Source organism: Amphibalanus amphitrite, unplaced genomic scaffold, assembly GCF_019059575.1.
Source record: "Amphibalanus amphitrite isolate SeventyFive unplaced genomic scaffold, NRLGWU_Aamphi_draft 000150F_arrow, whole genome shotgun sequence".
Taxonomy (NCBI): Eukaryota; Metazoa; Arthropoda; class Thecostraca; order Balanomorpha; family Balanidae; genus Amphibalanus; species Amphibalanus amphitrite.
The window spans coordinates 7,501-29,942 of record NW_024881645.1 but is presented as its reverse complement, the minus strand read 5'-3'; the positions used below and the strand labels follow the sequence as shown (position 1 = coordinate 29,942).

At 51.6% G+C, this 22,442-nt stretch overlaps 2 protein-coding genes across 2 annotated transcripts in view; one reads left to right on the top strand and one right to left on the bottom strand.

The window, feature by feature from the left end:
* Nucleotides 1-14,000, top strand: part of LOC122382937 (protein slit-like) — a 60,522-nt gene extending 46,522 nt beyond the window's left edge. Inside the window, exons 18-28 of the mRNA XM_043368910.1 lie at nucleotides 347-418; nucleotides 2,114-2,185; nucleotides 6,035-6,342; nucleotides 9,168-9,384; nucleotides 9,817-9,956; nucleotides 10,152-10,321; nucleotides 10,490-10,697; nucleotides 11,341-11,575; nucleotides 11,815-12,038; nucleotides 12,458-12,718; nucleotides 12,971-14,000. Coding sequence (XP_043224845.1) covers nucleotides 347-418; nucleotides 2,114-2,185; nucleotides 6,035-6,342; nucleotides 9,168-9,384; nucleotides 9,817-9,956; nucleotides 10,152-10,321; nucleotides 10,490-10,697; nucleotides 11,341-11,575; nucleotides 11,815-12,038; nucleotides 12,458-12,718; nucleotides 12,971-13,206 — 2,143 coding nt within the window. The 3' untranslated portion in view covers nucleotides 13,207-14,000. The remainder of the gene's footprint in view (nucleotides 1-346; nucleotides 419-2,113; nucleotides 2,186-6,034; nucleotides 6,343-9,167; nucleotides 9,385-9,816; nucleotides 9,957-10,151; nucleotides 10,322-10,489; nucleotides 10,698-11,340; nucleotides 11,576-11,814; nucleotides 12,039-12,457; nucleotides 12,719-12,970) is intronic.
* Nucleotides 14,001-14,379: 379 nt separating this feature from the next.
* The window catches only part of LOC122382900 (cAMP-specific 3',5'-cyclic phosphodiesterase-like), a gene marked incomplete at its 5' end in the record, with an annotated part of 14,331 nt that continues 6,268 nt past the window's right edge, over nucleotides 14,380-22,442 (bottom strand). The window contains 5 exons of the mRNA XM_043368809.1: nucleotides 14,380-15,917; nucleotides 16,246-16,428; nucleotides 17,532-17,654; nucleotides 17,994-18,148; nucleotides 22,399-22,442. The exon at nucleotides 22,399-22,442 is cut by the window's right edge and continues 221 nt beyond it. Coding sequence (XP_043224744.1) covers nucleotides 15,651-15,917; nucleotides 16,246-16,428; nucleotides 17,532-17,654; nucleotides 17,994-18,148; nucleotides 22,399-22,442 — 772 coding nt within the window. The remainder of the gene's footprint in view (nucleotides 15,918-16,245; nucleotides 16,429-17,531; nucleotides 17,655-17,993; nucleotides 18,149-22,398) is intronic.

Genomic DNA, 22,442 nt, shown 5'->3' with positions numbered 1-22,442 from the left:
GGAAGTTGCATGCTCATGGATGTAGTCATGTCAGATGATGCACAACTTTTGGGCGTTTCATTGCCATGATATAATTTATCAAAATAATGCCATGCCTACTCATGACCAGAGCCCAAAAAGCATTCCCGATTATGCTGCCCCACCCTGTATGTCGTTACTCTTGCTTATATTTTCTTGTTTCTCTGTTTCATCCTACCATCTTCCATCATCTTCCCGCCCCTACACCACATCGCTCCATCTCCCTGCACCAACATTTGCACATCACGCTGGCGCGGTGCATCACACGTGTCCCCGCACGGCCGCTTCCGTCAGCTCGCTAACCGGTCGGCTCTCATCTCTGCCGCAGGTACCTGGACGTCAACCAGCTGCGATCCGTCAACGCCAGCCGGCTGTCACATCTGCGCCATCTGACACGCCTGTGAGTACCCCCTGCCCCTCGCCTCCCCCCAGCCGCGAAGGCCGCCCCGCCCCGCCCGGACCGCGGGCTGGAATCAAGTGCACGCTTCAGTGCAGGCCCTCCCTTCTCAGCCGTCTCGCTCGCACCTAAAAAAAACGCCAGAGGTGATGGGCCGTTGCTTGACAGGTGACGAATGACGAGCGGTGACGAACGATGACAGGCATTGGCCAAAAAAACCAAAATGTGAATATCGGTGACCGCAAGAGACGAGAAATGACCTTTGAAGGCGGATACTGTGGATTAGAGCACTTCATGGGCCGGATAAATCCGTTATCCACGGATAAATCCGCGGACCGGATAGGATTGGATTCTAAATTTGTTAAAAAAGAACGGATATGGGCGGGCCGGATTTGGGAATTGAAGGTTGAACCCGGATCAAAACGGATCAAAATTTTAACATTCAACATTGAAGTTAAAACATTCTTAGATGAAAAAACCACGCATATTGGGGGACTGTCAGCTCCGAATGGAATAAGAATTATTATGAAACAAGTCACTAAAGTTTCTGGAGTCACTGAAGTTTGCACTTTGCGTGTGGGTGAGTAAAGACTGGGATGTGGATAGTGGGTATGGGGCGGTATTACAATTATGTAATATCTGTTGGGCACTTGTAACTCACTAACTACCACCATACATGCATTTGATGACCTGAACTTCCCTATCTTCTTACATCTTAGATAAATTGTGTATTACTATTGAAGGATGATACCTAGTTTACCAATGTGGTGATTTTCATGTGGTTTTAGGTTTATAAGCATGGTTTTTGGAACCATGATGGTCTGTGAGATGTATGGCTGTCTGGTCCCTTAGATTGAATTTGTTAGTCCAGTTTTGGGTGAAACCAGTTATTGGTGAAACGGATTATTACGGATATTTTTTGGAAGTTTGGATGCAATACGGGCCATGGGTGGGCCGGATTCTGATATTCAAAGAAAGGCGGATAATGGGCGGATCTGGATATGATTTGCCGGATATGGGCCGGGCCGGATCCTAAAAAGCCTATCCGTGAAGTGCTCTACTGTGGATGGTGACTTTCGGTATTCAGAAAAACTACAATGTAAATGTGACTATCTGGGATGTGCTGCCTATCAGTGATCAATGCATAAGGGCCAACGGATGATCAGTCCGGACCTTAGATGATCAGTAGATGATCAGAGGGTGACCAGATGTGACCAAATGTGACGCTCAGTGACGGACAGTGACCGGATGTGACGGCCGTCGGACAGTGACGGGTCGGCGCTGACGGTATGTGACGAAAATATAAAGGGAGCGCCGCCGCGGTGCAGGCTCCAGCGCTCCACTGCAGAGCGGCAGAAGGTGCTGCGTCTGAGGTTACGTGTGTGAAGTGCCGGGAAAGCGAGCCAGACGCAGTTCATTCACCGCGTGCCGCTGAGGTGCCGATGGATGGAATATTGCCGCGGTTATAAGCTGTTCAAGAAGCGTGCGATCGGAGCGGAAGAAGCACTGAAGGTGTGAACGGGCAGATATAGGAAAAGCAGTTATTTTAGTAGTTTTTAGTTTTATACCAATGAAAAGCTTCCCGGATGACTGTCATTGCTTTGATCGAAATCTCGCTTAAATTTGTGTTGTGTCCGAACCTTTGCTGTCACGGAACATGTATAACTGACCACGCCTTTCTAATTCTTTCTTTTACAGGGACCTCAGTAACAACCAGATCGCTGTCCTGAGCAACAACACCTTCAGCGACCTCAAGAAACTTTCAACCCTGTAAGTACTTAATGCCTGAGCCTGTTCAGCACCTTTATATTGCAAACAAAAGTATGCCAAAATGTTATGTTTGCTTTATTGGATTTGCTATTCCTTCTTATGTTTAAACGCCAAAGCCGAGCAGTATTTGTAACATTAAATCCTCTTTATAAGAGCATCTCCGCCCCACCCTACCGTTACCGACCGCCGGGTTGCCCCCTGTGATGCATCTCTCCAGCTATCTCCTAACCACACTGTCCCAGCTGGTCCCAGACCTGTCTCCGATACCTAAATACGTCGTCCATCAGAGGCGTTTATCGGGTCCACACTGATCTGGTAAAGCCGTCCCACGCTGATAGCCCGAGCTGCGGCAGCTCGGATTCGCAGCAGCTTCAGACGAGCGCTGAAGGTCGAGGGCTGGGGCAGCTTTGATCAGAGTATGAGAGATGTGGTTAACCCGCGCCCTGCTGGGGGGGGGTGTTTGAACACCCCCCCTTGTGGTTTTTCGCAAATATCTCAAAAACGGCGGCGCGGAGCGCCGCCGTTTTTGGTACACCTTATCATACATCAATTCTACACATGTTGTGAAAATTTCAGATCAAGGTCATTCAAGGTCAGGTCACCAGGTCACTTGAAGTGACCTCACCTCATAAAAACTTTCAATGTCTGTCATAGCTACACCGAGTGACCGATCGCTTTGAAACTTTCAGCGATTGCTAAGAGCAATAGCATGTACAAAATGTATATCTTAGAATTTTGATATCGATGACCTAAGGTCAGGTCAATTTTGCGACCTCCCCATTATAAGTCAATGGGAGAAAATTGAAATGCGCCTCTTTTGGATGAAAGACATTATAAACACTCCCAAACACCGAATTACAAGTGGTTTAGACACACTGAACTTGAAAATGGTGTCCGTGACCCTTGTTTATGCCCTGAGGTCATCTTAGGTCACGAATGGTATCTAACAGTTTTTCGCAAATAACTTTTGATAGAGGCATGCTAGAGCGATGAAAACGCCTTAGATGTGTTCAGCTCGACGATACGGATCGACTGATATGCAACATGACCCTTTCCGGTCAGGTCATGACCTTGACCTGAGGTCAAATTTTCAAGTTGACCTTTCAAGGTCAAGTCATAGTTCATTCGATGCGTCTTGACGAGAGGAACACGATGCCGGTAAAAGTAAGCTCGTACAAGGCTTGGGTCAAAAGTTATTGCAGAAAAACTGTTTTCGAAAAAATCGGCTATTTTTGCAGTTTTTGCCCCCTGCAGGCAAAACCGTTGACGTTAGGTCAAATCTGAGAGAATTACTCAGAAAGGGCGTTAATAGGGCTATCGAATGCGCTTTTCCGCGGCGCTGTAGCTCTATTGGTTCCCGAGTTATGCGTTGACTTCTTGGAAAATTTCGACATTCGACCTGGAAATCGGCGAAATTTTGCCTTCAATGACCTCTGGTGACCTGACCTTTGACCTGACCAAAAAATTGACCGAAGTGATTTCGTCATTATTTTTTACGCTCTTTCGAACGCCGCCTTCCGCGTATCGCTACGTGGCCCAGGAGCCGAGTTACAAGGGGGGGTGTTCAAACACCCCCCCCCCCCAGCAGGGCGTGGAAATCCAGGACCCCCAGCAGGGCGCGGGTTAAGAGGAAGGCCTTTGGCAACGCTAGAGGTGGTGTCATGGGGCTAACGTGTAGCTAGAAGCCGCTTTGGATCTCGTATTCACAAAGACCATGCCTGGTGGCTGTTTTGAGCCTTTTCAGAGCTCACCGAGATAACCTCACAGAGCTTGACTGACACAATTTTCTGAGAACATACTCGTTAAATGCAGACGGGAATTCAGTCAGGCTACAAACAATTCTAGTTACCATTGGTAACCGTATCTGTGGTGAATCGATCCAGCCGTCTTGGTCAGTTGACTCAGCTCAACGAACCCTTACATACGACCCAGTGTCGCCGCCTGAGTAACACCCGCTGAACGCTGTCCATCCACGGCGGAGCAGAGATGACATGTGGGCCGTATTTGTATGCATGGGCCACGCTCAGATGATCTAGTTTGGTCTGCAACCAGAGGACGTCATGAATTCTCTGCGCGACGTTATTAGCGGCTATTTTTAGACGGATGTATGTCAGCAGGGAAGTGGGTGTGAGCTGACAGCCTTTCTCCCACTCACTGCTAACTCATGCGGCTTTAAACGGTGCATTTTCACCATAAAAGTATGATAACTACTGTGGACGTCAAACCGCGTGGGACGCGACTTTTTCGCAATAACTTTTGAATGCGTTGCCTCTAAAGAACGAAACTTCGGCAATGGACGTTTCTGACCCCGGCCTAATTTTTATTACTAAGGTTTTTCAATGTCCGATCAATATTTAGGGCACTTCCCGTTCACTCGTAATGTTAAATTTTGCTACTGAAACTCTCTCGGTGAGCAGAGGCTACTCCTGCACAAGGGCGGAGCCATAGTGTGACGTTGGAGCTAAGCTCCGCCTCGGCTGGCCGTTGCCTGAGGCGCTACCTGACCCGAGACCGGTCAGTCGCGGTCCGTAGGGGTTGGTACGGGGACCCGCAGTTGCTACTGTACAGCGACCCTGAGCAAATTGTCCCAGCACCCTCACAGGGAACAACGATAAGCTGTCAGAGGGCACGCACAGAAAACCTCAGCTGCTCTTGTACAGGGACCGGCAGTCGATATCAATGTTGTCGGTTGTTACTGGACAGGACAGACGGCTATAGTTGGGGTTCGTGTACAGTAGCAACTGCGGGTCCCCGTACGCGGTGCTTCCTGCCAACACACCCAGCCGCATGGCGTACGTGATTCATGCTTGCCCTAAGGGCTGCAAGAATGTTAAAAGCAAGAATTAAATGATTATTTAATAAGTTTGTCAACGTAATTACGTAAATGAGATACATAATAATATAATATATTTACACAGTCAAGTTATTTTTTTTAATTAAAATTTTAATTTTAGGATCTTGTAGGTAGATATCAAACCGCCAAGAACGTTAGTACACTTCGTGTTATCCTGCCAAGCCCCAATATGCCCCAACTTAAATGTTTCCGTAATGCACCGGTACGCATAGCCGGAGGGGAGCCGGATCCGCCGGAGCCGTCATATTTTGCCCTGAGTGGGAGCCGGAGCCGGAGCCGTATTGCCATTTTACTCGGAGCCGGAGCCGGAGCTGGAGCTGACTCAAATGTTCAAGGCTCTGCATCCCTGCTGCTAAGTCAATAATTCGTATAGTTAATTTGGTAAAGGGCCATACTGAACAATCTCGGTTTTTTCTCGGATTAAAAAACCTGGTAAAAGGCCATACTGAACAATCTCGGTTTCGAGATGTCCGCCCATCTGAGACCCGACGCACACAGCATGCAGAACCGGTTCTGAGTGAGGATCGACCGACAGATGGCAGTCGTGTCTGAGCGGTAGATGGCAGGGAATTCGAAGTTAGTAGGCGGGGCTTCGCGAGCAGCCTGACGATAGCCGCCATCCGGGCTGATATTTCACTTAGCATTACGAGTGAACGGGAAGTGCCCTAAATATTGATCGGACATTGAAAAACCTTAGTAATAAAAATTAGGCCGGGGTCTGAAACGTCCATTGCCGAAGTTTCGTTCTTGAGAGGTAACGTATTCAAAAGTTATTGCGAAAAAGTCGCGTCCCACGCGGTTTGACGTCCACAGTAGAACACAACATAATCAGCGCTACACTTTCCCAGCACCACCAACCAAAATGTGAAGGTGACATGTTGGCTTCAAAGGTTTCCTCTTCGTATTTTGTTTTCACTGTATAGTTTGCATCCTGTCTGTCGAGGGTCGTCGATCTTACGATCCTCTATCTCTGACCGCCCCTCTCCCTCCCTCAGGCTGGTCAGCTACAACAAGCTGCAGTGTGTCGAGCGCTCGGCCCTGGCCGGCCTGAAGGCTCTGCGCATTCTCAGTCTACAGGGTAACGACGTCTCGCAGCTGCCGGACGGCGCCTTCGACGACCTGCGGGACATCACGCATATCGCGCTCGGCTCGAACCCGCTCTACTGCGACTGCGGCCTGCGCTGGCTCTCCGACTGGGTGAAGGGTGACTACGTGGAGCCGGGCATCGCGCGCTGCGCCGAGCCGAGGCAGCTGCAGGACAAACTGGTGCTCACCACGCCCTCCAGCAAGTTCACCTGCAGAGGTGGGTCGGGGTGTGGGACGGGTGGGGGTGCAGACGAGTGGAGCGGGATGTGAGATTTGAGAATGGGTACTGGGTAGTGTGATGTGAGTTGGGGATGTTAGAATTCGGGTGTCATTGAAGAACGTCAGGTACTTCTGGGTTTTCTCTGACTTGGGAAGGGTGATATTAAGGTCATGGGTCCTGCATAATAAAGTTGACAGTGCGGTGGTCAGGAAACCTAAGCACTTCAGTTACTTTTCTATAGATCAAACAAATACGATCATTTGATTTCTATCCAAATACTGATTGACTTGGTTGAACATTCCTTGTAGCTAGGCTTTGAGCGCTCCAAGCAAAGGCCAGAAGCCTCGCCGTATTCCTTCCGACTTGATATGCTCGCCTCCCGGCAGGGTTTGATGACCCAATGCAAGTTAAATCATACGTCGTTCAGATATGACGACTCTAAGACCGTGTAGTCCATGTCATACCGGCGTCGCACCTCGCTCGCTACACCTCATCGAACAAGAAATCGTCACTCAGCGAACCTATCGATGGCGAAGAAAGCTCGCACGATAACTGCTGTCGCTGTGCTAACAAGCGGATGTTTTTGGGACCTACATCGTCGCGATACCGCCTTAGCGCACCCGATGAAAGGGCACTGGAATGTTGAGCAGGAGCCTTGAGTCGCACATGATAGTATCCATTTCGATGGCGGCGTCACATTGTAATGCGGCCTTCGCTTCAACTGACACTGCATACTTTGTCATCACGAACAAACAATGGAATTCCTCTGTCTTTGCCAATGTCATTTCGTGGGCGGGACTAGGATTCGGTGAATATATGACTGGTGGGATATTATGGCATGATTACTTAATATGACATCGACCATGAAAGCGTTCATGGCCAGTGATTAATCCCGCTATCTAAAATTAAATCATTTTAAGCACTACATCGCTTCTGCTTCCTCCTTCCCCGGTTCGGAGGTGCCACCGTGCTCCCAGGCGCCACGATGTGATTTCCTGTTTAAGTTCAAGATACCTTCGTTGAAATGTTACCCTGTATCACTGACATAGCTGCCTCCCAGCTAAATGCCATTTTCTCTTACGGTCTCGTATTCACGCCTTTACCCTTTCTCACTGTCTCTTCCTCTACTTCTACCCCCTCCACTTCCTTCACGCCTTCTCTCGCTGTCTGACACTGTCTCACGCTGAGATCTCCCCGAGTTCTCTGGGGACCTTCCATCCCCACGGCTGTCAAGGGGAACTCTTCGGTCCCGCACTCCCTAAGGACCGGCTTGCCACACAATCCGACGGCTCGGTCTCTGGGGAAGTTCGTTATCGTGCGAGCAGTCCGCTCCCGAGCGGTTGTGAAGACTGAGTGACATTCAGATACTGGAAATGACGTGCCCAGGAAGCGGTGGCGGAGCTCCGCCATGGCCAACGCTAGCTGCGGAGAAGCACGCATACCTTCGCTTCAGACGCCGCCTTAATGCCTATGCATCAAAGTTGGCATTAAGGCGGCGTGAATGCCAACTTGTGAAATCTACGTGTGAAATCTACGTTTTCACACTATAGAGGACACCCGTGCCCGCCTGAGGCGGTGGCTGAGGCCCAGCATCGGGCACCCAGCCGCTGCAGCGGCTGGGTGCCCGATACGAACCATTTTGTGGTTCGTATCGGCGCGCTGCGCCAGCGCCGCTCGCCAGCCGTCCGTCCAGTCGGCTCCGGTCCGGCGTCACGTCTGATTGTGGTTGATGGTGTCCGTGACGCGAACGCCGACTAGCTGCACGGCCATAAATGAAGCCGTAAACGACAGCACAATTCAATTTATGTCTTCGCCGGCGCTAAGCGTTGTGCTCGTGGCTAGGCTGTGGATATAGTGCTGAGCTGGTATTGCGACTGCTTCGAGCTTGGATGAAGAATGAGCTTGAATGCGGATATAGTTGCAACATCTTACACCATTTTGTGGTTCGTATCACAGAGAGAAAACAATGGCTTTGTTTGATTCAGCTTTTGTTGTTTAGATTGGTCTCAACTTAGCTCGTATGTTTCATTCCAGGACACTAGTCGCAACGTTCAGTAATGGCTGACTTGATACATGAATGAAGTAGAAGACATTCGTGAATTCAATTATGTTCGGGATTAGGTAACACCCAGTCTGGCTTTAATCTGTGATTCACCCAATAAGGCAGTGACTATTTGGTCTCGATAAGGTGCAGTCCATGTCCTCTCCAAAAATACCTCACGCTCACAAATTAACAGATGTAAATACATATGAGCTTATTACTACACACCTATACATATGAGCCTATTACTACACAGTACACACCTATCTGAACATCTTTTGCTGATCGAGGATGTACATATTCTGTGCCATCTGTTGTAATCCTTCGGGCAGGCAAATAATCTTAGTCTATCCCCACCATACCCCCCAGGAGTGAAGGTCAGAATTCGCCCAGGTGTCTCCGCGTGATGACTCTATGTCCGGGTTCCTGGAAAAGTCCGTCACAAATACCCTGGTCACGGCTGGCGTGTCGCCCCATTGTCTGACACGTCTGTTGTCTGGCCTACTTCCGTCTCACCGTCTAGTGGATATTCAATGAGTCACAATCAGCTCAGCAGATCACCCATCTAGGGAGGGGCTGCAAAGTGAGCAAATGTCTCAATATGAGCGACATGCCGGTGATTGTGTAAACTGCCGTCCAAGGAACAATAGGAGCAACCCCAACATTCCTAAAAATGGACAGATTTCTGGCCAGACAACTAGCTTTATATCAACACCTTACTCGCAGTGCATATGATCATCGAGTGACGAAATGACCATCTGAGATTCTCACTCGTCCCCAGGTCCCGTGCGGCGCGAGGTTCTCGCCAAGTGTAACGTCTGTTACACTGACCCGTGCGAAAACGGCGCCACGTGCACGCCACACGGCGAGCAGGAGTACACGTGCACGTGCGCGGCTGGCTTTTACGGCGAGAAGTGCCAGTCCAAGATCGACGCGTGCTACGGAAACCCGTGTGATAACGGAGGAACGTGCAAGGTCGTCGAGCAAGGCCGCTTTACGTGAGTAATGCGGTGGTGAGGTCATACGGAATGCAGGAAAAAGGCGAGCCGGAGTCGTGCCGGGTTTGCGGTGTGCTTTATGGGCCTGATGATTCAAATCAACTGAAAGCCATTGCTTTCTTTTGTGTGTTGTGTTTTACATATTGGGTAATGATCAGCGGCCAAAATGCTCCTTCCGCTGCTGCAGCTGGATAACTATTTGCTTTCTTATGTGTTCCACAGCTGTCATTGAACACATCTCGCAGTATACCTACGTCCTACGCCTTTCACGATTTTAGTTGAAGCAATAGTGTGCAAAACAAATGTTCTCCATTGGGATTAGTTAACAACCGATGCTTTACCTGAGTGCACATATTATAACGTACTTTCCACATTCTGTCACCAAGTCAGATCACCACACCTACCTAACCGCGCCCCTCCCTGGCCCGTCAGGTGCCACTGCCGGGCCGGTTTCTCTGGAGACCGGTGTCAGACCAACATTGACGACTGCCTGGGTCACCGGTGCGTCAACAACGCCACCTGCGAGGATGGCGTGAACCAGTACCGCTGCCGGTGTCCGCCAGGGTTCGCCGGTAGGTGACAGGCCAGTCGCGCCGCCGCGCTGGGTGGCAGGACGAGAGCCTTGAAAGCCGACAGGGTTGTCGAAGATGGTGTGCTCTGTATGCTTGAGTTAGGATGACCATGTTACAGGCCATATACTAATAGTGCGTAGTGCGCTGCATTTATTGGTTGAATTTCATAACAATGAGCTTCGGCATGCTCCGCAGGTCAATATTGCGAAAAGGAGATTGAATACTGCAGCAAGAGCTTCAACCCATGTAAGAACGGTGCCACGTGTGTGGATCTGGGGACCTCGTACAGCTGCACTTGCCCCACCGGCTTCCAGGGGCACAACTGCTCCGACAACATCGACGACTGCGTCAACCACCTCTGCCAGGTGAGGACATCGTGTTGAATTGTCATTGGGACACTCGGCCCTCTTTGGGTTGGGGTATTGCCTTCCTAACGGAATCAGGTTTTCTCTTCATTTCAGTGATAGAGTACAAGGATTTGCATTTTACCTGTGCCTCACCAACAGCTGACCAATTCTCTCGTCCACCCCCAGAACGGCGCAGCCTGCATCGATGAAGTCAACGGCTACTCGTGCAAGTGTTCGGGCGACTTTTCCGGCAAGTTCTGCGAGCTGGGCCCGATGGTGGCTCTCAACTATCCGCAGACGTCGCCGTGTCAGCAGCATGACTGCAAGAACGGTGTGTGCTTCCAGCCAAAGAACTCTGCCGACTACGTGTGCCAGTGCTACGCCGGCTACTCGGGTACGTAATACTCGAGGTCGGGGTATAATTAGGTCTTGATGGAGATATAGAGGCTTAGAACATTACATTTACTTGACTAGGACACGTTTTGACCAACGTAGCGCAACCAACCCGCTTAGTGATTGACCGTTAGCGATGATCAATGACATGGTCAAATCGAGATCAATGATCAATCATGTAATCGTCGATTTATATCAACTCTCAACAATTCAACATTAGTAATCGTGCCTTTCATGACTATATATACAATAGCTAGCTATAATAGCTAGGTATGTAAATATAGCTATGAATCCGTGCTTTTGTGGCAGACTGATCGTTTAACCGTGGGTCTATTTTGGGACCAATAGCTTGCCATGCCGTTTATGCTGTTATGTTACGTGAACCGGATGTGGTCACAACCATCCAATCCCATTGGTCCCTTTCCAGTAAACTGAAACCACAGCTAGTGGCCGAGCAACGGAAATCGTTACGACCATGCAGCGGCCGTACACCATTCATTCCACAACACTAAAACTCCCCAACGGTCCCCTAAAACCGCCCCAGCCCGACATTCCACCATTCCGCCGCTCCCCAAACCGTCTTACGGCTCTGACATTCACCCCTCGGTCTGTCTGACCTGCAAACTATGACCCTGCTCGTACAGGTAAACACTGCGAACACCTGAGCAGTCTGCGGTTCACGAGGAACGACTCCTACCTGGAGCTGGCGCCGCTGAAGTCCCTGCCGACCGCCAACCTGACCCTGGTGGTGATGACGGAGACCCAGAGCGGAGTGCTGCTCTATCACGGCCGCTCCCAGCATCTGGCTGTCGAGCTGTTCAAAGGACGGCTCAGGATCAGCTATGATGTGGGCAACTACCCCGTGTCAAACATGTTCAGGTGAGAAAATAAGAAGGAATGGTAAACTGAATATTGAATAATGACACTCAAGTCATACATATCTAAGGAATGGTAGTAAAGCAAGTCGGTTCGAGATGTGACGCTTTACACAGAAAGTGAGTAAGCAATGACATGACATGTCTGCACACCTCGTTAAGATTGTATCATATTTTATATTTGTAGAATCTTTTGCTCAGTTAGCCCCTGTCATTGCCTAACTCTTCTCTCCCTTTCGGCAGTTACGAGGTGATCAGCGACGGCCGCTCTCACACCATCGAGCTCCTCCTCGACCACAAGCGGCTCACGCTGCGTATTGACGGCGGTCAGACGCGCTCTATCGTTAACGAGGGCTCTCAGCAATATATGAGGGTGAACGCTCCGCTCTACATCGGAGGCCTGCCGCGGAAGGTCGGCGTCAACGCCTACAGCCAGTGGCACCTGAGGGACATCTCCAGCTTCGGAGGTGAGCACTGAGAGCCAAGAGTGGTGGTAACGTAGTGCGTGGTTTTGTATGGGTTGGCCTTCAGGCTTTGAGGTTCATGTTTCTCATGATTGCTACGTAATGTGAATGTGTAAGGCTTGATGACATCCGTATAGCTTTTGGAATCACGTGCTATTAAGCATCAAGATTATAACGGTGTGGCATCTCATAGTGGTATTTTCTTTTCTTTTATTTTTGCTTAGCTAGAAGATAAAGTTGAGTAAAGCAATATGAAAAGGTATCAAATCCAGCAGTAAAGCAGCATGCATTGCCCTTTACACAATCCGGATCAGTTTGTTTTGCCATAACACAATATTTCCCGCGAATTCATTTACATTTAAACTGCACCAGCCCTCTATCGCCTCCTCCCAGCCTGCACCAACCACCTCCTCGTTCTTCAGGCTGTCTGCAGCGGCTCTACATCGACGGCAGTCTCAACGACTTCCACGAGACGCCCGGCCGGCGCCACGTCAAGCCGGGCTGCTCGGAGGACCTGCCGGGCCGCCCCGGGTACCAGACGCAGCAGCAGCAGCAGCAGCCGCCGCCCCCGGACCCCTGCCTGCCCAGCCCCTGCCTCAAGGGACGCTGCAAGAAGGTCGGCCGGGGCACCGACTTCAGGTGCCGCTGCCGGGCCGGCTGGGGCGGCAAACTCTGCGATCAGGGTAAGTGGGAAGAGGATATACGAGTAAAGATTATTGCTGCTATCGCCGATGTATGGACAATGCTGGCTGGCTTCTGTGATGCATGCGTCATCCAGCTTTCTGAAATGTGTTCTGTGCTTCTCTTCCTTATTCAGAAATTAAACTACTCGCCACCGGGAGATCCCAATTTATAGCGTATCATGCCTTCGCTTACATTTGCCAATCCACGTTTCTTTGCAGTTTGCACTTTTAACCCGCCCCTCCTCCCCACAGCGCCCACGTGCCGTAAGAACACCTACAAGGAGTACGTGCGCGAGAACTCGTGCCGCTCCCGGCGGCCCGTGCGCAACGCCACGTGCGGCGGCTCGTGCAGCAACGCGTGCTGCCGGCCGCAGCGCTGGAGAACGCGTAAGGTGCGTATGCTCTGTCAAGACGGTACGCGCTACATCAAACAGCTGCAGATCGTCAAACGCTGCCGCTGCAGCCGTAAAAAGTGCCGCCGAGCCTGAGGCTCGAACCGGGAACTGAGCGGTGTTGTATTGTGCCGGCTAACTTACGACCTAAGTGGACGGGAGTGAGTGGACATTCAGTGCCAAGAACTACAGGCGCTTGTCGCCGGTCTTAGTGAAGTGTATGTCCGAACTCGAGTCCAAAATGGACCGAGGGCGGCATGAGTTCGTCTCTTACGGTCCGGATTGCGTCCGGAATCATGAGTCTGGCCGGCATGAGCCCGCCCGGAATCGTGAGTCACGCGGGAGACGTCTGAGCGCGTGCCGACGGGCGGACGCGCCTGCAATCCCTCAGCACTAAATACCTGATCGTACTTAGTGGCTGCACATAGGATCTGATATTATTATTGATGTTGCGTTGTTTGCTCGAGCGGCTCGGTTGCGTACGCAGCTGAACCGGCAGTATTAGGCTCGTACTAAGCGGCTGGCGTGGCGCCTACCTGCGCTCTGACGCTTGTGAAGTGAAGTGAGTGGACTAAGCGGCACAGCGCTGTCAAATCGGACGCGATATTTTAAGTAGCGATGTTACTGACTGCAGCTGACTCGTGCTGGGTGTGCTGGCGCCGCACGGGGCGTCCGGTTAGTCTTATGCAGCTCCTCGCGCGCGTTGTCGCCATGTGTGGTCTACTTGTTCAACTTCATTGCATTCATCAGAGATTAGGGTCGAGCGGTGGTAGGGTGGCCGATGATATGACCCGGCGACACTTCTATTTTTGTTGTAAATAATAACTAGAACAAGGTCGTCGTTGGGAGTTTTGCATGTTTTGGCTGCAATATATCTACCGCTGCTCGAATTTGGGTTCCTTATGTATGAGTAATCTTCTTGCGTTGAGGTTATGATCCCCTTGAAAAAGTGAGCACTTAGAAAGTTTGAACTGAGCAGGATTTGAACCCGGAATGCTGGGTAGTCACGTAACCTGCTACGGCCGCACTGGAGGTGTTGCGGCACAGCATACTTTAAGGCGTATACTACTAGCGCCATCTACGAACATCCACATAAGTACGGCTCAGCTCCGCTAACATTTCATTCGCCCGTAGCCGCACCGCGCTGTTCAGTTCTGTCCTGTCATACTGATCTTGGTTTCCCCGAATCCTATGACGTGAGTCGATAAATCAGTATCACACAAAGCACTCCTCGCTCTAGCTCGCCACCGTCAAACAGTTACACACCGCTCTTAAAACATACATTTATTATTTTCTGCGTTAGTTATAACATACAGGTACCCATTTGCTCTCTGACGATGAACGATGTCGGCAGGAGCGACTTTCACCGAAACTGGGCCGGCGGGGGCGGCACTGAGGGGGGTAGGTGACCCCGAAACGGTACCGACATGACCCTCCGCGCCGGGACGCGCCGCCGAGTGAGCCTGCTACCTTCAGATGTCCAGCTGCTGACCATAGTCTGTTTACCAATGGGCACCCACTGCTTGAACATCTATATATCGTAGACTTAAAGCTCAACGATGCACTAAGTGGCAACCTACCCGGAGTTGGGGTGCGAATGGTACGGGCTGGAAAGCATATCAAACGGGGCTCCTACGTGGATTAATATTTACACCAGGGTGCCAGTCTGCCTGTTTGTATGTCTGTCTGTCCGTCGATTTGACACGGCTTCCGAACCAAACATGGCGTCTCTGCTGACATATTGCACATACAGGATAAACCAATTGTACTGATAGGTTAAATTTATGAGGGTAAAACTTAAAATTAACGAAAAACGACTGAGTCCGGCACAGACCAGCTGGCCACACAGTCCGCGAACAATCAAACGCGACAGTTACAATCTCAAAACTGTACAGCCTCGAAACTGTAACCGTATCTACGAGCAGTAGGCCTTAGCAATACCAGCAAAGTACCCAAAGAGCCCCAAAACCCAAGCGCACAACGAATACTTATCTAAAATGACTGGGGACAGGCAGATGGGTTGATGCAGGTGCCGAGCCGACGGGCCCGGTTCAGGTGCAGAGTGTCTCGCTCGCTCGCTCTCTCACTCACTCTCGCTCGGTGTGTATGTGTGTGTGCGTGGTGCGGACTGACACACTCGAGCGGCGGAGGGTCCAGCCCGTCCGCGGCTGCCCGGGCGCAGCCAGGTGCCGCTACACTAGTGGGCTCTTGTGCCACCGTTCCACTGCCGACCGCGGAATAACACTCAGCGCTCAGCTCGCCATGAAAAACAAGACTAAGTCAAATTCCTGCAAAAATACAGAGCGCTCCACGGCTGCAGTCTCGAATGGGCCGCTCTACCGGCGGCATTTGTGCCACAGTTTGCGCACGCAGCTTTGGCACGAGTGGGGGAGTCCGCTCACGGCTGACGGCGGCGGCGGCGGCGAGGGAGTCGGCGCGGCCGCGGCGCCCTCCGCCCGCGCGTCGCCCGCCGCCAGACGGCTCCGGTCGTACAAAAACGCGCTGAGGTAACGAAACGCCGCGCGCGCGCTATCACAACCTCACGAGGCGTCTGCGCCGGTCCGCGGCGGCGCGGCGCCCTGCTCGGGCCGCTCGAGCGTGATCTGCACGCGCACCGGCTCCTCCTGCAGCTCGTCCTCGCCGTCCTCCCGCAGCTCGTGCGAGCTGCTGCTCGGACTGATGGGGATCATGGACTGGTACCAATCGCGGTTGTCCTCCAGCGTGTCCAGGATGTCCTGGGCGTCCGGGTGCACCAGGTCGGCCCACGTCTCCCACAGAGGGTGCACGATGTAGTCCATGAAGCCCACCTGAGGGAGGGGAGGGAGAGTCAGTGGCGTGTGGAGGGTGAGTGGAAAGTTTGATGTGAGCCAACTTAAATGGTATATTGCTAGTAGCATCTTAGACAAGAGGTTATTTGAATTGGTGATGTCGCACGAAGTTACGTTGTTGGTACACCAGAATTTCCTTCTTTCAGCCTAATAATGTTTACCCTTGCAACAGCTGCACATTCTAAAATAAATAATACATATTGCACATCCGTCATATGCATTTATTTGATCTGCGAAGTTCTACGTCAAAGCATCAACACACCACCAAACTAACGACCTCCACCGCTCCAGTCCACACCACACGCACCTGCGACTTTTCCACGGTGGCGTTGTGCCGGTCACACATGGGTGAGATGTCCATGCCGATCTCCCGCTCCCGGTCGCCCTGGTGGAAGAACTCCTCCATAACGAGGCCCACCCAGCGCTGGTAGATCTCCAGCGGTTTGGTGGGGCTGCTCAGGTCCGAGCAGTGCACCATGTTCTGTAGGACCTGCGGGGGAACGAGAGAGGGTCGGGTCAGTACAGAGAGGGGTAGAGGGTGGGAGACCCGAAGGAAGGAGGGAGAGAGAGAGAGAGGGGGAGAGAGGGAGAGGTGGAGGATGCAGGGGACAGCGATCATCGCTGGATAGCAGCGGTAGATGAAGACATCTCAGGCAATGTTATCTTGGGTCACCATACGTTATGTTATCACAGAATATTGGTAAGTTACAGTTTCAAAAATGCCCAATATTAGTCATATGACGCAATAATGGCTTCAGACTAGAATAACTTCAAAAGTAAAGCAGCTTGATAGCCAGAACCATGAATATAAATCCCCAGTCAGTCTCCGCATTCTAAGGAGTTCTCTAAGACGAAATCACAAATTATCTCGAACAAAAATAAATCGCAGCTGAGTCAGTCTCATAAACATGGTTTAATTTCACAGAGTGGGCGTCCCGCAGAGCGAAACTAGCCCACCATTCAGCCACTTGTGGGGCGCCGCTCCTATTTATACACCGTGCGGCGTCACGGCCGCGGCTGAGAAGAAGCCCGCTTACGGCGCAGTGGGAGCCGAGCTCAGCCCACTGCGGCCACTGGCCCGCCGGAACTCAGCTGAGAGTGATCTACGAACCCCCTCCCTCCTCCCCCGCTCCGCCCCACCGCGGCAAGACGCAGTGACCTCAGGAGCGGCCCCTCCCCCCTCTCCCCCAGCCGGGCCACGGGTTACGGACGTCACTTGTTCCTGTCCAACGTCAAGTGGTGGTCTGGGCCAGAGGCTGGACACCGGCCAACTGTGCAGCGCGTGCGCCCGGTTGCATCGTGTGCAGTATTGTGCAACGAATTTACGTGTTTATCGCACAAATGGTTCTTATTGACAACAAGATGACGTCTTTACAGCGCAGCAGCCGGTTCAATCTTTCGATTAACCCGATAAAGTACTCGCGATCGCATGCACTACTGCCAATAAAAAATGCCGTGAAAGGTTTCTAAACGGATCGAGTTATCCTTGATATCGCTTTAGAGATTCAACTCCAGCCTAGCATCCTTAGTCTCCAGCGTTTCTACCACTAATCATGTAGAACACCGACCCTAGTTGTATGTAGCTGGGCTCACCTGTATCCGGTCAGTGTAGTTGTCGAGTAGCAGGACGCCGGACCCGGCCACCTTCTTCGTCTCCACCATCGTCTTCAGGTCGGCCAGCAGGCTCATGTGTTTTGACATGTCCGTGGCGAGGACCTGGCGGAAGAAAACAACGGCATTTATGCATTGGCAGCTCAATGGTTTGGGACATTTATATGAACCCCGACAAAGTGTTATAAAATTATGCAGACAAGATTAAAGCATAATATAGAACATATGTTTATTTTTAACGTTACGATGCAACCCCTTAAAAGGAATTCAGACCGACCATTTGAACAGTCGGTCGGAAGATAAAACCACATCACGTTTGAGGAGCTGACGTGGTATCACGTTCACTGGTAAGGAGTTCAGCCGCATGCCTTCAGACTTTCTATTTATCCCTTCACGTTGCAAGACCCATTTTAACCGTAAGTACCAAGCTTCAAGCCCACTGACCATGTCTATGACCATCTTCCGCAGCGACTGTCGCTGCTTCTTGCTGAGGTTGGCGAAGATGTCGCAGTTCTCATTCTGCAGCAGTTTGAAGGCCACGGCCAGGTGGTGGTTCTCCAGGACCGATTCGTCATTGTACATCAGCGCCAGTTCAGAGCCTGCGAAAAAGGAAAGAACGGACGAAAACAGTGAGGAGATGACGTCAGAGATGGACCGCTAGAACATGACAGATATGACCCATACAATTTTTGGCACCCATTGCAGCGAAAACGGGAGCAAGTTGTAGTTAAGCCAAAACTGTTAATGCTGTACGTTTCATTGGGTACCTGCAGTTTAGGAATGGGTTTATTGTAGAGCGAACAGCACCAAGAAGCAGCGAAGCATGCCGGGACCCCGATACAATGGAAATCAAAGACGAGACGGCAGATTCCATGAGTGGTTCATATACAACTGTCGGCATGTCGGATTAGGGCCATCAGTATTGTGTCTGCATTAGTGGCGAGCGAGTGGCGCTTTCATCCAGCTCGCTGGAATGTATTTCAGGCAATATATCACGCTGAACATCCGAATTGCAGATGGCCTCGAGAGTGATGCAACATTTCGCTGTGACGAGTGGACGAAAACATACAATTATTAATAGATAGCATCCCCGAGGGACGCGCTGAAAATGAAACTCTCTAGATTTATCCACAAGCAACGAACGTAAAATAGTTAACGCTCAGCGAAACGACACTCACAGCCTAAAGTGATCAACAATCTATCCATAAGGTTAGAAATCTGCTCAGGTATACGTTAACTGTCAAGACAATTACCAACCCAGCACCACCACTAGCGCCTCTATCATCCCAGACCGCCAATACCACCGCCACTAGCACCGCCGCCGGTGCCTTCGATATGAGCGGATTAGGGTAGCCGGTCCATTGACGACGCGACTGTCAGCTCGGTAAGCCGACCTGACACTGTCAGCTCTCGGTTGGGTAAGCTGACACACGTGTCCGATCAGACGGGGCTGCTGACACGATCAGTCGGGGAGGGGGGAGGGAAGGCTGACACGGGCAGTCTGTGGAGCTGTGTCCACTTAGTCCAGACCATACAGTCACCAGCAGCCGGGAGTCGGAGCCTCGATCAAGAGAGCCGGAGCCGGAGCCGGAGCCGGAGCCGCTGGAACTGGAGCAGGGAGCCAAGAGCCGGGAGAACGAGCTTCGGGAGCTAAGTTCATGCAAAGATGGTATATAGGGAACTCACAGGGGAAGATGCCTTGCGCTACGGCGCAGAAACAGTGGGATTAGGAAGGCATGGCGGGATGGAGAGAGGCAGCTAGTGAAGAAATGAGAAGAGCATGATGTGATATGATAACAATCACAGGACTGAGGTCGTTGATTGGGATCTAGCTAGAATAAGTGCTAGGTGGAACGGATCGAAATGCATGACTTAATTGACTGGTTATAGGTACCATGTGACGCAAATGTCGATCACGGCCTCTGATTTTGACCGGTAACTGCAGATTGGAGAGCAATCACCGCGTCAGCTGGTGACCCGAGTCTGGCTGAATAAACTAGCATCAGCGGCAGATGCTTTCCAAGAACTGCTAGCTGATCCGGAGGATCCGATTGACGCCGGCCCGTCAGTCTTCGGCAAGAAAGCCAGCAAAAATAAGCAGCAAATCTTCTAGCCGATATTTGTCTTCACTGACGTCAAGATGCTGATGCTAAGCTGGCATTAAAAAGGCGGCAGAGCACAGTTGTGAAAAGAAATCAGCGGCGAGGGATTTCGCCATCCGATCGATTATCGCATATCATCGGACTCCGGTAAAACAGCCAAGTCTATCAACACCGTCAAACCTTGGGACCCAGCCAATTAAACTAAAAGATGAGAGCGCCGTGCGAAATGATGTTTGCCTCGCCGTATCGGAGCTCAACACCGCGGGTATCCCCACACCCCATTGCCGCACAATCACGTGCAATTATCACTCTGCACTCGGTACACGATGGCTCCATTTACTCGCCAGTGTCTACCTTCAATTGATCGACAACAGAACGTACGTGATACGTCGTACAACTGGCAGTCGATCTCTATCCGGCGGTCCGGAGCGACGCGCTGAATCGACACACCTGGAGAGTTGCCAGATCAAACACCCAGCCGCGCTCCACACAGGCGCATCAGCCAGTGTTTGTTGACCCCCGGATTCGCATCGGGGCCGAGCTTTCCGACAGCGGTGCACGCAGCGGGGCTGAACGTCACGCCGACTCGCCTTCGAGGAATCAACACTTGTTTATCAACCGAGAATAAAGCATGGCATGCTCGTCCACTTCGATTCGTACTCACTAGACAAAACTTGATCCCTCTGTAAGTTGGGTCTTGCAGCATCCCCTCACCGACTTGGCATCGAAAATGGGGACGGCAGAACCAGGCAAACTCTGCGGCGTGGGCGGGGGCGAAGGCGGGGGCGGGGGCGGTGGGCTGAGTTTTTAGGCATGTTCTGGCGGCGTCTGGGGCCGATATGCCAATTCGACAGCGGCCCAGGGCGCAGGCACGCGCCGAGCGGCGCAATCAGGCCTCGAGGGCAGTGTGCTCTCGCTCGCCGCGGGTCGATCTATCTTTAGCGACCGATATCGGCCATGCCAGCCGCAGCAGCCCGGGGGTCGAGCCGACGCTTTGAGCTGCCTCCAGCGAGGGGGGACGACCTGATCCGTCCAGTGATGCGCAGAGATGCAGAGTCACCAGGATGACCCGACCCAAAGTCAAGTCGAGGAGTTCCCTATGTAGTCCCACAACACTGATTCGATTCGAATGGCGAGGAGCGGTTCTCGCAGGCTGCTCACAAACGTCCAGAGTCAGCGCAGAGCACTTAAAGGCACCTAAACAGGCAGACGACCTTTCGCCGGGCCCCGTTTCGTGGAACCTGAGTCGATGTCTGCCTGCTGCGATGGATGGCGTAGACAGGCGCTGAGAGCGGCTCTACGCCCGCCGAATATGGATGACCCTATAGGTCAAATCGGCGCAGACGGCAACACGCCAACTTCTGAGTACCGTGCCAATCGACTCTCAGAGCCGACTCGATGTGCGACTCAGTAACGTTCGACGCTGGTAACTTGTTTTCCTCAATATTCCCTCCTCCCCTTGGCTTGATGTAGCTCTTCACCTGGCTCCAGAATCGAGCTAAGCTGCCGTTCAAACCAGCTCGTCACCCAGCACTCAGGTCACCATTCCTCGATTCCATCACACCTCAGACTTCAGACATCGTCAGCCGGTCTCCCATCCAGCAATACCGTCTGAGCTGCGGCAGCGGCGCCGTGTCTCGTCAGTGCTCTCTTGGGACACAGGACACGGCCTACAATGATCAGACGGTAACGGATGGCTCACCGCTGCAGCGCCAGTCAGGTCACGACATCGACAAGGCCAGCGGAGTGGTACGGAGAGGCGCCCTTGGCGTAACTGTAGACAGGCCGGACTTGGGCGTAAAGCACTGAGAATGCTTCTTTATCGGGCTTTCCGGAGAGCAGAATTCATCGCTCTTTGCGACATATGGTCAACGTTTTACAACGGCATCTGTTTATTTTAGGCACGTTTTTGTGTGCTTATGTCGTGACTCGTGAGTAGGGGATGAGGGCATAGAAGGATAGCGGTTCTTGTAACAATATCGACGTTTCAAAGAACTATCTGTGGACGTGAATGAGTCACCATCACATATTCTATTCAGCAATTCTAAAGAAACCGTACGGCGCTCGCTGGTCTCTCACCGTCGCATAAAATGTCAGCTCCGGTGTGGGCTGAAAAATTCAGGTCAAGCGACCAAAACATGACGTGTGCAGAGGAACTTAATTCCGTCTTGATTAGTTGACACATGACCAAGGAACCATAATCTTGCAGCAGGCACTTGCAAAGCAGAAGCTGCACAGATATCGATACTTTTCGGGTGTTCTCTGTCCAGGATATGATTGTGAATTCCGATCTCGGCGATGTCCGTCCGCTATATGACAGGTAAAACATGGGTCGCTCCCTGTGCAGAAACCGCACCCTGATTGTATAAAACAGCAATTCATCAACTCGTGACGCAGATGAGGACATCATCTCGGCCGAGTCTGACCGCAGAGAGACATTACCGCGGACGGAACATCTGACCGCCGACCGCCGACTGCCGTCTAGATACCACAGCTGTGACTGCATGCATGCACAAGGCTATCGATGCAACCAGAAGGAAAGAAGGTTGACACCATTGCAGAGTGACCACCGTCTAGAATAAACAAATCAATAAAGACGGATTTGGAATGAACTGCACCTACGTCAGATTTTTCCGTTGTATTCTTTATTTTCGTTGCGCCTTGATCGGTTATGAAGTGTTGTTGGAAGTTGGATTATCAGTATTCTCCCTCGATAACACCCCACGACGGTCCGGTATCTCACTCACTGGTGTTGATGAGGAACTGGTTAGTGAGGCCCGGATGGTCCACG